Source organism: Vanellus vanellus (assembly GCF_965231255.1).
Source record: "Vanellus vanellus genome assembly, chromosome: 1".
Lineage (NCBI taxonomy): Eukaryota > Metazoa > Chordata > Aves > Charadriiformes > Charadriidae > Vanellus > Vanellus vanellus.
This window is the reverse complement of record NC_138905.1, coordinates 184256739-184269988: the sequence shown is the minus strand read 5'-3', so window position 1 is coordinate 184269988 and position 13250 is coordinate 184256739. Positions and strand designations below refer to the sequence as shown.

Below are 13250 nucleotides of genomic sequence, written 5' to 3'. Positions count from 1 at the left end.
AAACATACAAAGTTGTTAAAAGTTATCATTTCAATTAAATAAACAGAATTATTATATTGAGCAGGGGCACTGTGATGACCTCCTTTAACTTGCATTTTATGTTCCAAACCTGTTTTTCCATTTTATAGGTATTTATGGTTTAGGACTTCATAAATCCTACTGAGCATACTTTTTTTTCCTCTCTGGATACATGAAAATAACATCTCTCTCCTCTAAGATTTTACTTATTCACATTGTAAAAACATTCTCTTCTAGAAATCAATAAAGGGACATGCTTGTTGCTTCTAAAATATCAAGCCCTCGAAGGCTTTTCCTACCACTGTGTTGTGAAATGGGAGTGGAGTGCTTTTGTTAGCCTGAATATACTGTCATATTTTCATCAAACATGAATTGACTGCAGACTAATATTGCATTTTGGGTAGAAAACAGCTATAAAAAAAAAAAAAAAAGAATTGCTTGTTCAAAAGAAAAAGGTAAAGGTGAACTACAGGAACTACTCCTTCAAGGCACTTTACTGAGGAGAAAGGAAAACGCTCAATCTGTTTTTAAGTTGACAGGAAATAAAAAATAGTCTCTGTATAGAAGGTAAGAACCAATAACCTATTAACAATACATACTGCAACTCTGCTATAAAGAAAAAAAAAAAGTTAAAATAAATTAAAATTAAGGTAAAATTAATACTTTGTGACTGCCTCTTTTCTACAGTTCTACCAGAATACTGATCTGATGTTACTGATGATTCTGATGTACTCCGATTAGGGTACTGATGAGGGGAGAATTCATACTAAGAAATGGCCATAGAAAAAGAATAAAGGGAAAAAGGTACCATAATTTGTATCTCCAAAAAGAAAAAAACTACAAAATAAATGCTATTGTCAGATTATTCTGACAGTTAGCACGTTAGTGCCCTCTTCAGTTTTTCCATTTTTTGTTTGCCACATACTTGTGGGGTTATGTCAATATGAAAGTCACATTTAAGGAGCTATTCACTTCCCGCTGCCTTAAGTACTCAACAGTCTAAATAACTGAAGGTTCCTCCTATCCATGGAGGAGATTAAAAAAAAATATTAAAATAAATTAAATCCATTTTCCTAAATTCATTCTGCTTTGTCTGTGGCAGTAATTGATAAGAGATCTCCCTGTCTTTAACTAGATGCACAAGCTTTTCCATTTTATGAGACTGGCTGGGTCAGCATCCGGTTGCCAGCCAATGTCAACCCACTAAAAGAATTTATTCATTCATGCATTCTGATATATCAATCTGTACTTAACAAATATATTTGATACAGATCTCTAAATAAGATAAGAGATCATTCTATCTGTTAAGAATAGAAACAACTAGTAACTTTACCACTGATGCAATAGTAAACATACAATCTCTTCCCTTGATGGAAAGATGACATTAAAATTGCAAGATACCATTGACATTTCAGTACTTTATAAAAGTGATTTGTTGCTGTCCCTCCTAAATGCCTATAACTTACTCCTGGATCCTTCAGAAAAAAAAAAAAAAAAAAAAAATTCATTTTATATGCAAAAATCTTTTAGAATAATTTTGGTTTAAAGGGTAGTTAGGGTGATACTGAAAGGCAGCCAAATTAAACACATAGCAGGCTTTACTTCTACTTGTACACAGTTCATAATGATAACATTAAAAGGTAACTCAAGTTATTCAGTGCTATATCATTAGCAGAAGTTACTAGACTATATTGTAGGCAGTCTTACAGGTTAATAACAATAAGATTCTACAAGAAGCACAGGTTGGAACACCTCCCGTGTAAATCCTCCTTCAACTTCTGTGTTCAACTTCCAGAGGAGGAAAATATGAGGACACCAAGCTCCACATAATCCTTCAGGTGGCTGACCACAAGGTTCTATTGCTTATGCTGGGTAGGCTGTGGCCTGTCAAATACAGCACTAAGCTAATTCACATTGCTGATTTGACCTTCTTGCTAACATTTACTCTCTCTTCTGGTTTAAAATGTTCGAGACCTGCTTGGCACCATTGCAGTTTAGGTCTTGATGTTTTTTTGAAGAAAAAAAAAAATTAGAGATAGAGAGAACTATATTGACCTTTTCAAGACAAGTGCCAGAGATAGCACTCTCACAGAAGTGCTTTATTTCTGAATAATCAAGTCTGGCAGGAGCTCTGGTGTGATGGGATCAGACACTGCCATCTCCAATAAGATTAGGATGAAAATCTGTCCCAGTCGATTAAAAAAAAAAAAAAATAGAGAGAGATCATGCAATCTTTCTCTCTCAAGTTTACTAGATCAGTTCCCTTTAATACCTACAAATGAAAGAAAAGCCAATTTTTAATTTTCTCTGTCACCTCCCATTAGCTGCAGTTATCTGCATATTGTTAAAAATAATTAATAATTTAGGAGAATCTGGAGCAGGCTGCCCAGGGAGGTTGTGGAGTCTTTTTCTCTGGAGATACTCAACACTCGCCTGGATGCCATCCTGTGCAACCTGCTCTAGGTGAACCTGCTTTGGCAGTGTGATTGGACTAGATGATCTCTGAAGGTCCCTTCCAACCCCTACCATTGTGTGATTCTTATGTTTAATCTGCAATTTCCAATCCTCATTTGGACTTTAACACTTTAAACAAAACAGTTATATATTAAAAACACCCAACGTTCATTGGATCAAGTTAAATCAACTTATTAATAGGATATTTATAAACCCAGCACACTAATCATAAACTATGTATTTCAGAAAACTACTGCTTTTCTTATATTTTGTGTACATTAAACAAATTGTCATTTTGTATTTAAAAAAGATTTCTTTTTGATTAGAGGTTGCTTTCTCGTGCACTCCACACAACCTCCTACGTCTTGGAATCACCTTTGGCAAACCACTTCAAGCACCCAAATGATGACTTCAAGCAACACGTAGCTGGTTCTCTCTTGAGTTATCCTGAACACATATCCCACTTTAAGCCTAACTACTATAGTCTCACTACATAAATTACACTTATTCACAGACTTCCACCAACTTAGCTTCTCCATGCCAGTACTCTTCAAAGTATCCCCACAAAGTACATTTCTTATAGGTGTTTCATTACTTTTCCCCTTTCTATAAGTGACAAGACCAAGCATTTGCATGTAAAAACTTACCTTATTTCAGCATCATAAGTCTTAAACATAGTAGCTTGAAGCTACTCAAAACAAACGGGCACTCTTAAATCCATGATCAAGAACCTAATAAATGCCCGGCTGGGTCTGACCAGTGACCCCCTAGTCCAGCACTCTCTTTCCAAGAGCTACAGTAAGGGATGTTGCTTAACAAGACACTATGCCAACCTTATCACTATTTATAATCCATTCTCCTCACTTCCCAAAAGATGAAGCTCCTCTTCCTACAAACACTAGACTAGGAATGTTGCATCCTTTCCTATTTCTTTAGGACCTATTACCCTTGAATTTTCTAAGGTTCTTTGAAACTGCTGAACTTTAGAAGTTGTCACTAAGTGGTCCCACCAATTCCCTAGCTAACTTCATTTTCAAAAGATTAAATATACTTTTCAATATCAGCTGAAGTATCCTTTGCAGGAAATTCAGAATTCTAAAAGAGCATGTGGAGAATGCCTTGTTTATATTTATCTAGCTACATTTACTAAATTTTCCTTTTATCTTCATTTGGGCAGGCCTTCTGCATTTTTAATACTACCCTTTTTCCTCCAATACTGTCTTTAACTTTCTTATTGAATCACATGCATGCTTTACCCCATAGCTTTAGCTGGCCTTTTTCTGAATTACAATACAAAGTTTAATCAAATCTTTAACATGGCATTTTCAGAACAGCCTCTGGGTTGCTAGTAGGCATGGGTATCTTGCTTGCTTGACCGTCTGCCTCTTTCATTCAGTTCTGTGTCCTGAAGCTGAATAACTGTATAATAGATTTACTTGGCCTGTTCTCTCCTGGTACAACATTAAGATAGTGATCATTCTCTCCTTATCTCCTACTCTGACCTCCTAGGTCCTGTGCATGACTCAAGCCCGTTCCCAGAACAGCTCCCTTTCACATAGGTTACAGGAATATTGAAAACAGTTATTCGTTGCATCGAAAGCTTTTATTTTCTCAAAACATCCTGATGAGGAATCAATTCAACTTATATGCAGGTAGTTAAATCTCCCACTTTATCGCCACAAAATTTGCGACTTCTCTAGTCTCACTTAATGTTTTCTCATCACAATCATCACCTGATCCGAGAACTATTAATACAGTATAATATTATATTATTAGAAGGTATTTGCATTCACAAGGTTTCACATGGTAGGCTTTCCACACACACACACACACACACACGATTTTCATGCTCTTACACTTCATGCTACCTGTTATGCAAACTGCCAGTCCCCTACCTGTATGTCTAATCATTCCAGCAAAGTTGGCAGCATATTAACATCATATACCTGTGATTATTCTCCTTCCATCAGGTTTCCAACACATCTATTATAATGCAGTTGTCATTCAATAACAAGCATTTTTGTTTTTCATCTTATCTTTTAGGATTAAGATAACATAAAAATACATATAAGGTTTGCTCCAGCTCCGCTGCTCATTATTTCACATACCAATTAACTTTATGTTGTATATTCGGTTTAATATTTTTAAAGAATTATAGTAGGTAAGAGATTTCTTTGACACCATTGTACCAAAAAGGTTTTTCACAGATTTTCTTCACTGATCTGCAACCATGAATATAATCCTAATAAATCTTGAATACTTCATATTTCTTATTACTTCTTTCTTTTTCAAGTCTCTAATTACCCTTCATATCAATCCTACTTTTTGCCTTTAAAATAAAAAGTTATCAGAAAACCAAAGATCATTCATACAAACCATTCACATTCATGATCTTATTTTCAGAATTTCTCAATTACTTTGTCCTTTCTCCATTTTTTTTTTATTCTCCCCCCAGCCAGGGAGAGCACCACAGAGTGTACCTTACTTCCACATTGATATCTTTAAGGCAGTGATTTCACTCCTTACTTTTATTCTTTTAGCTGCCGACACAAAGCTAATGATTTGAAGGTTCCAGAATCTTTTTTGTTTGTTTGTTTCTTGAGGCATCTCACAATAAACTCTCATGTTTTCTTGCAAATATTTTAAATATAGGTCACTGTGTGGATGGAATATTTCCAGATTCTGAACTGGTATCCTCCTCCACGCTCCCTGTGTAACAGTAAATCTATATGTCTTTATATGACAAAGCAGCTGGTTTTCCATTTTGCCCCTGCCTACACATCATATATATAATCCCAGATTTCTTTAGGATTACAGATTTATTCTGAAACAAGAGTAAATTCTGAGTCAATAAGTAAATTATGCTTTGTCTTCAGTAAGTTGCTATAAGAATACCATCAGCAATTGATGCTTTAATACTTCCCATTGTTCCAGCTCAAAGTTTTCACTTTTACAAAAAAAGTTGCTTTCACAAATTGGTTCAATTTTTCAAAAGTGACAAAACCAGCTTTATAACAAGTAAAAGAAGGAAGAGAAAATAGCCTATACCACCCATAGCTCTTACATGGACTCATCATTACCACCATCGTTATTAAACAAGCTGCACGGTGAAAACATTTCCTCCAATAAGTTACCAAGACTGTTGTCAGCTGGTCAAAGAAGTGATTATTTCATTCTACTCCCTTCTCTCTCTGGGACAAGTATGCGGAGTATTTTTTCAGTTTTGGGCTTCCCACTTCAAGAAAAATATAGATATATTGGAAAAAGTACAGCGAAAAATCATCAAGATGATTAGAGGGCTGAAATGTAAGATGCAGACCGAAAGGCTGAGAGAACTGTCAAGTCTTGGGAAGGACAAAGGGTAAGGGAACTCTTAGTGCTGTCTCAAACCTAACTGAAGGCTACAAGTAAGAGGGAACTGGATTCTTCTTGAAGGTGCATAACAAAAAAGAGGCAATAGACACAAGTTGCAAAAAGAGATATTCCAACAAGATATTATGATATTATGAAAAAAATTTCACCACAGTGTTGACAGACACAGGAACAGGTTGTCCATCCATACATCTCCACCTTTAGGGATATCTCAAACTCAGCTGGACAAAGCCCTAAGCAACATGAAGTAGGCTGACTCTCCTTTTAGGAGAGTGACTCTCCTTTTAGGTCCAAGGTGATTGGACCAGTTGACCTCCAGAGGTCCCTTCCAAACTAAATAGTTCCGTCACTCAAGACCATGCCTCTGACATGTCTCTGGACATCTTTCACAAGAGTGATTTTTTTCCTCCATGTGTAGTCTTTTCTTCATCTTACTACTCATTATTTTTAGTACACTGAAGCTAGACCCTCTTTAACTTTTTTATTCTTGCAGTACTGTTACTTTCATACCTCTGTAACATCTTCAGTTGTTTCAACTGTTTCAATACCCATTCAGAATCAACATCATTTATAACTTGTATACAAACATCTGCTAAAGCTTCAAATCTATTCTACACTGTTTTGTATTCCTTTTTCTAGTAGAAATTCCTCAATGGGTTATTTACGTACACATAAGACTTCCTCTTCTGGATCAACACTGAAATACTTTTGGCACATAAGCTGGCAAAATGCAGCAACTGAACATTTGAGTACTTCAATCTGATTTTACTTAATCAGAATAAAATTCACTTAAAACGTCATTGAACATTCGGTCCCTGCTTCCACAACTAGATACCTCTTCTTACACAATTCCTTCAATGAAAAGAGTGCATAAGCAGACCCTTCAACAGAGTGGAAACCAGCTCATTCTTTGCATGCTCTCATTCTGCTACAGAATCATTTTCAACTTCTCATCTTTCTGGTTTTAGAGACAAAGCTTTAGAAATACTCAAGGACTGCTCCCAAGTTAAGTTTAGTGAATAACTTGCTGATTCTACTTTAGAAAGCAAGGTGTTAAATCTCTTCAAGACTGAGAAGTGAAGAAAACTGTATGTCTCCAATTTCTTTGGTAAATTTTGTTATGATCGATAAGTTATGTCGAAGCTACAAGAAGCATCCCTTCTCTCCATGGTCATAAGAACAAAAGCAGTTACTTTGCTGTTCTTCTCACTAGAATTCATGCTGTTAATAAGAGACACTGAGGTGCCTGGTGCTGTCAACTTATGTGTTTAAGCATTCACGCAAATTTCTGTAAACTACTCACTTGAACAAAGATGAAATTTAGTTCCATGTTGCCCTTTAGACACCTACTGGCTATTCTAAATAAAATATTTAGTGTCTCCACTTCCTCTGAAAAATTAAGATGATGGCACACTTCTATCACCCGTGTGAGACAAGATATATTTCAAAACTTTAAAAAAAAATAAAAATAATAAATTAAGCAGTAACCTCTACCTCTAAAAAAAAATATTAATTTTTTTCCCTGGAGGCTATAGCCTTTTAACCGTTCCCCCTCACCCATTTGGTATAAAAGTATACTTCACTGATTTGTCAACTGTAGATCCAATGATTCTTTTCTATTAGGTTTTGTCAAAACAATGTATTCAGTCCATTCAGTTAAATTTTGAAGAGATGTTAATCTTGTTAACTCTAATGTTCTCGCTGTCTGTGGAGATTCACAATCCTCTTCTGAGCCATTAACATGTTCAAGTTTGGCCTGAACATCATCTCGTCTCCCAAATTTTACTGTACGATTACACATAGGAAACAGTATTTCCTCCAGTGGCTTTTAAACCTTCTATCCTATTAATTCAGGGAACATTCTCCGGAATTCTCCTAACGTTATAAAGGCAGCACAATTATCTTTTAGACTTATTCTGAGTCTGTGGTCTGTGAGGTTTTCTTGCCTTTTTACCTTTGTTCAACATTCTTAATATTATTAAGTATCAACAGTAATAAACTGTAATACTCAACTCAGTAGAAATACCGCTAGAGCATAAAAGCCTACTTTGACAAAAGCAGAATAAAATTCTTGGTTATGATAAAAAAAAAAGTTAATATTGGATAATACACACCAAAGCATACAAAAGAATGGAGAAACTTGAGAATGCCGTTCACTATCTTAAATAAAAATATCAAAGTGAAATTTTTAAAAAAACCTAAAAATATAATAATGCCTTTTGCATCTGAAAAGTAATTAAACCTTGCACCCCTTTGGCTGTCCCAAAGTACTAAGTCTCTGATATCAATCAAGGGGCAAGGTGTGTGTGTGGGGGTGAGGGTGTAAAGGTGTAAGTAATATGCATTACAGTAATATGCAATAACAGTGTAAGTAATATGCATTTACATATGGGGTAGAATAACTTAAACTATTAGTGAGACAGCTCCCCCAGAAAGGGAGAAAAGGTTTAAAGCCAGGAATACTTTCAAATATTTTGCTCTTCCACAAGGCTTTAAAAGCTGAAGAAGCTAAGCAATATATCAAAGGAGATCAATGTTGTTACAGGTTTATCAGAAAGTAAAAAACTTCATTAAAAGACTCTCCCCCACGTGAACCAAAACACATCAATTATCATATGCATTCTGAAGGTAAACACATCATCTTCCAGACTCTAAATTAGGTCACAATATTTTATTAAGGTGTTCTGACAAAATTTTATAATCGTTTTTTCAAATGTGACTGAATAAGAGTCTGTATTATCTGGAAGCACTTCTTGGGGATTTTTTAGTAAGGTTTTCCTTATAGATCACACATTTTTTGTCACCCTTTAAGTAAAATAGTTCAATGTTACTGCTTTAAGCAGTTTGGTATTTTCAAACTTTTTTCTTTACACAATCCACTTAAAAAACAGAGCATTAATGTTATAACATAATGTTGATTTTTTTTATATAGTATTTAAGTCCCAAGAATTTTAAAGATATCTCTAAAAGCTGAAAATTAACGCAATCAATTACTTACCCCTTTTTTGACAACAAAATGTAAGTTCCAATTTACAAAGCATGTCAGCATTCTCATACTTGTCCTCTTCTGCCTTAACCCAAAAACAGGATTCCGTCATTTCCTGAGGCCTGATCTACAAGCAAGAGACAAAACAAAATTTTATTAATTAAATTATTTTGACACTATGCAGAGACTGTGCTCTGTAGAGTCTAAAGCAAATTAAATACTTAAGAGCTCGGCAAAACACGTGGACTTTTGGTATACCACTCATCTTTAGAATTGTTAATGTATTTCTGATTGAAGATAATAATGCTTACAGTAAGTGCTTTTGGACAAACTGATTCTAATAATACAAAGCAACATAGACATCATACTTTGTTATCCAAGGTCTAAATGTATCAAATTATCTTTGGTCTAGATTTAACACTTTGGTAAACTTTAAATAGTCTCTGAACACAGCTGGTTTAGCTGGTTTAACTAGATATTAATTACCTTACTTTTTAGATTGTAGCTTTGATTGCTTCATAAAACTCTGAAAATCTTTTTATTGACTTATTTTGGTCTAAATAATTATAGTTTCGAAAACTCAGTATATTGATAGTCCTGGTATACTTGATCCTATCACAACAGAGAAGAAAAAAAACCCAAATGTATTTTTTCAACCATTAAATTTACATAAGTACATTTACACTAAGGACAAATGGAGAGACCTACAATGACTTTTCCCACAGTCCAGGCTAGATAGATGCAAGACACTTGTTTGGAAACTGTATAGCTATCAGTACAGTGCAGTGACTGATCCAATGTAAATAGTCTGCTAAAAGCCAAGGCATAGTAGGCCCCAGGAAGCATGCTGGTATCAAGGTTGTATCATTCTAGACGGGAACTGATTTTTCCAGGCATCTCAGAAAGTTAACAGATACTTGTCCAGAAGATTAACGAGTCAATGAATTGCAGTTTTCAGAAACCAATGAAAACTAAAGGCAGAAACTATTCATAACTTACATAATTTTAGCTAATATATCAATTGCTCTGTGTAGTCTTACTCCTGACAATCTATTTACCGTAAGCTTATGTAAGATTTTACATCAAGTATTTGCCATTAATCAGTACTACCTTGGACCAGTTGAGTCTTTTCATGGTAATCTCGGGTCTGAATTCTTTTTTAGGCTTCATTCCAAATGGCAAAGTACATGAAGGTGGAGACCGCTGTGCTCCAGGCAGGCCTGGTAGAGGCGGTGGTGGAGGAGCACCACCAAGAGTCAGAGGAACTCTCAAGCCATGCAGAAGTGGTGGTGGTGGAGGTGGTGGTGGCGGTGGTGGAATTGCTCCATTAGAAGGCAGTGGTGGAGGAGGTGGCGGCGGAAGTTGATGCGGTCCTGCAGCTTCCAGTGGAACAACAGACGCATCTCCACGTGTTGATGGCAGAAAACCAGGTGGCAAGGAGCCATACTGATAAGGAAAATATTCTTATTCAGTTTCACATTTTTTAATCAACAAAAGCCCATAACAATCATAATTTATAGATTAAATCCAGCAAGCCAATTGAAAGTCAGTGCCATTTTTCTTATACAGGACAATTAAATATGTATTATAATGAGGCCAATGTGCTTTTGACTTCATAAGTGGCAGTCTAAGCATTTGAAGCAAATGTTCAGACCAGGGGGTGCATGCCAAAAACAACAAACTGAAATGCTATATCCACTTTTTATGTTTAACTGATCATGATCTAAGAAGGGTCTGATAGGTATCTTGATGAAATTTTATCTAGACCACCATGCTTTAGCTCAAATTAAAAAAAAAAAAACATACTAGTCTCTAGCATTCTTACTTATCATACAGATTACAGAGAAAAAGGACATAATAGCAGAATCCAAACAGATTAGTAATTCTGTTGAAAAACAGGTATTTTCCAATATAGGAGCATTCTTATTCTACAGAATTGAAAGCACAAAGTAATGATGAAAGAAAACTCTTCCAAAAAATACAGCTGCCTTACACTTTGACTTTTATTCAATATAGTATGGACATCTATACTGTATCAAGATAGGCTCATTAGCACTTAGAAAGTCTAAAGAAATATATTTATGTCTACTATTTGAAGAACTTCTATCATAGGCCTTCAAACATTAATAACTAGGTACCTGGCAAAAACAACAAAAGAATAAATAAGAAATATTTATCTACTGGTGATAGTATTAATCAACTTTTCAACTGATAATTATGAACCGAAACTGTCCATTTTATTTTTAAAAATTTGAGAGAAATACAATAAGCAAAGGATTTAATATTTTTTAAGATTAAACAGCTGAATATCAATAAACAAACAAATACATGCACAACAGTATTATTGTTTTGAATTTCTGAACATACACATTGTTTACACTGATAAGTAGACATTGAAAAATTAGGCTCTAATAAAGAAAGAAATACATTAACAAATAACAAATACAACAAAAGAGTAAAGGAATGAGGCCAGGAGAAAAACAGTCATAACAGATGGAAGAAGCCATACTAAGTAGCAACTGATGCCATATGGAAACAAAAGATTCCTCTTAAGATGGATTTAAGAGTACCAAGTTGCAGTAATCAATTACTTGATATTTACAAAATATTCCAAGTATCATATTAACAGTGGGATGATTCATGGTATGATAATTAGTGAGCATAATAATATGTTATGTTCGCTGTCTGCAGGTAAAAAAAATGTTAAATTTAAGACAGTAAACGAGAAAACGTAAAACAGGGGAGAAAGCCTATTTCACTCACAAAAAGTATTCAAGTATGTTTTCAAGATACACATACAAATATTTTTTTAATTATTTACAACTCTCGCTAAAATTGTCCTTTTAGAACGCAACAATTTTTGTAATTCCTTTTTTAAAGCAGTTAATTCTGACCAGAAACCTGAATTAGAATTACATTTTTTAGCCGACCAAAGCAGAGCGAAATTAATTTTCCTCAGAAAAAAAATTAAACAAGCTCAAAAGTATAAAAAAACCTCTATGATCAAAACATATATTTTATCACCTTCCTATATGCATGCCTTCCCAATGCTGTCTTTCTGTAGTCATTTTTAGACTGTGTTTCTTATTCCAGGAAATAAGACACAGGAAAAATCACTTAGTCACACAGTCTCCTTACACAGATTTTGAGAGATGAAGCACTTACAAGTTAACTCAGGTATTACTCTCAAAAATCTGCACTATTTCTCTCCATCACATTTCAAAATACCTATTTATGCTTGAAAATTGAAAAATTATCAGGAAATGTTCTTATCCAGCCACAGGTTATTTCTTTCACTGCTGGATATCCATGGTAAGGTTTCAGTAAAACAAACTGCATAATGAATAATTTCCTGTGGAGGGATAAAGATCACAGTGATGAATGCTAATCTAAAAGCATAAGACTTATTACCCTATGTGGTTAATTACTTTGGAAATATATGACACTGAAAGCAAAACCCAAATGAAACATAAGAAACTAGTTTAATTAACAGAGCTCAGGCACAAAAAAGATCATCTGGGAACTCAAACAGCTAATTAATGTCACACTACAATTCTTTGTATAAAACAGAATAAAGGAAACTAACAGTCAATAATAATCGATAACAAGGAATCTTTGAAAAAGACCCTCAACTGTACTATCATAATCTGAAAAAGATGCAAAATGAAGTCCTTTTCAAAAACAATACGTCATACATTCACTTAAACTGTCTTATACCTGTGATTTAAATGCTTGTAATTCTGCTTCAAGTTCATTGATTCTTTCTTCCTTTTTTTGCAGTAGGGCCTGGGTCTCCTGATGAACTACAAAATCTTTTTCAAACTAAGAAAAATGAGAAAGGAAAAATAAAAGAAAATTGTTGCTACTAGTCAGTTCTGCATAGTTTCTTTAGTTTCCAACTTTTCCCTTTGTGTTTGTTAAAACTCACATGTTAACAATACTAATGACACATACAACATATCTGCTATTCTAGCTTCCATGTACCCACTGAGTGGAAATACCATCTCTATTACCACTACAAGTGTTTACTATATGAAATGGCATAAAGTACTTAATGTATTTTAAGTTGGAATTAGACAGAGTAGTTTAAAAAACTGATGTATGGTAATACAGAGTCCATAGATATAAATGAGTCAATTCTTATTCTCCCACTGATTATCTTGATGAAGAAACTGTTCAACCAAAGTATTCAATTGATTTTGGGGAGATTTGTACATGAAACCTTAAAATAAATAGTAGAGACTCTCAATTAAGATTAACTACTTTGCAACACTTTGCTTTCTAGTCCGCAAGAAACATCCAAATTTCCACTTAAACATAGAACTAACAGTAATTTGAAGTTAAAAACTATACCAAGTTCAGTTACACCACTCATGAAGCTATTCAGTAATTCCCTGTGTCCATCTTATGATCACATAAC

At 34.5% G+C, this 13250-nt stretch overlaps 1 protein-coding gene across 1 annotated transcript in view; it reads right to left on the bottom strand.

Moving 5' to 3' along the window:
• Window positions 1-13250, bottom strand: part of DIAPH3 (diaphanous related formin 3) — a gene marked incomplete at both ends in the record, with an annotated part of 252852 nt that overhangs the window by 172826 nt on the left and 66776 nt on the right. The window contains 3 exon segments of the mRNA XM_082489814.1: window positions 8843-8957; window positions 9941-10276; window positions 12548-12652. Coding sequence (XP_082345940.1) covers window positions 8843-8957; window positions 9941-10276; window positions 12548-12652 — 556 coding nt within the window.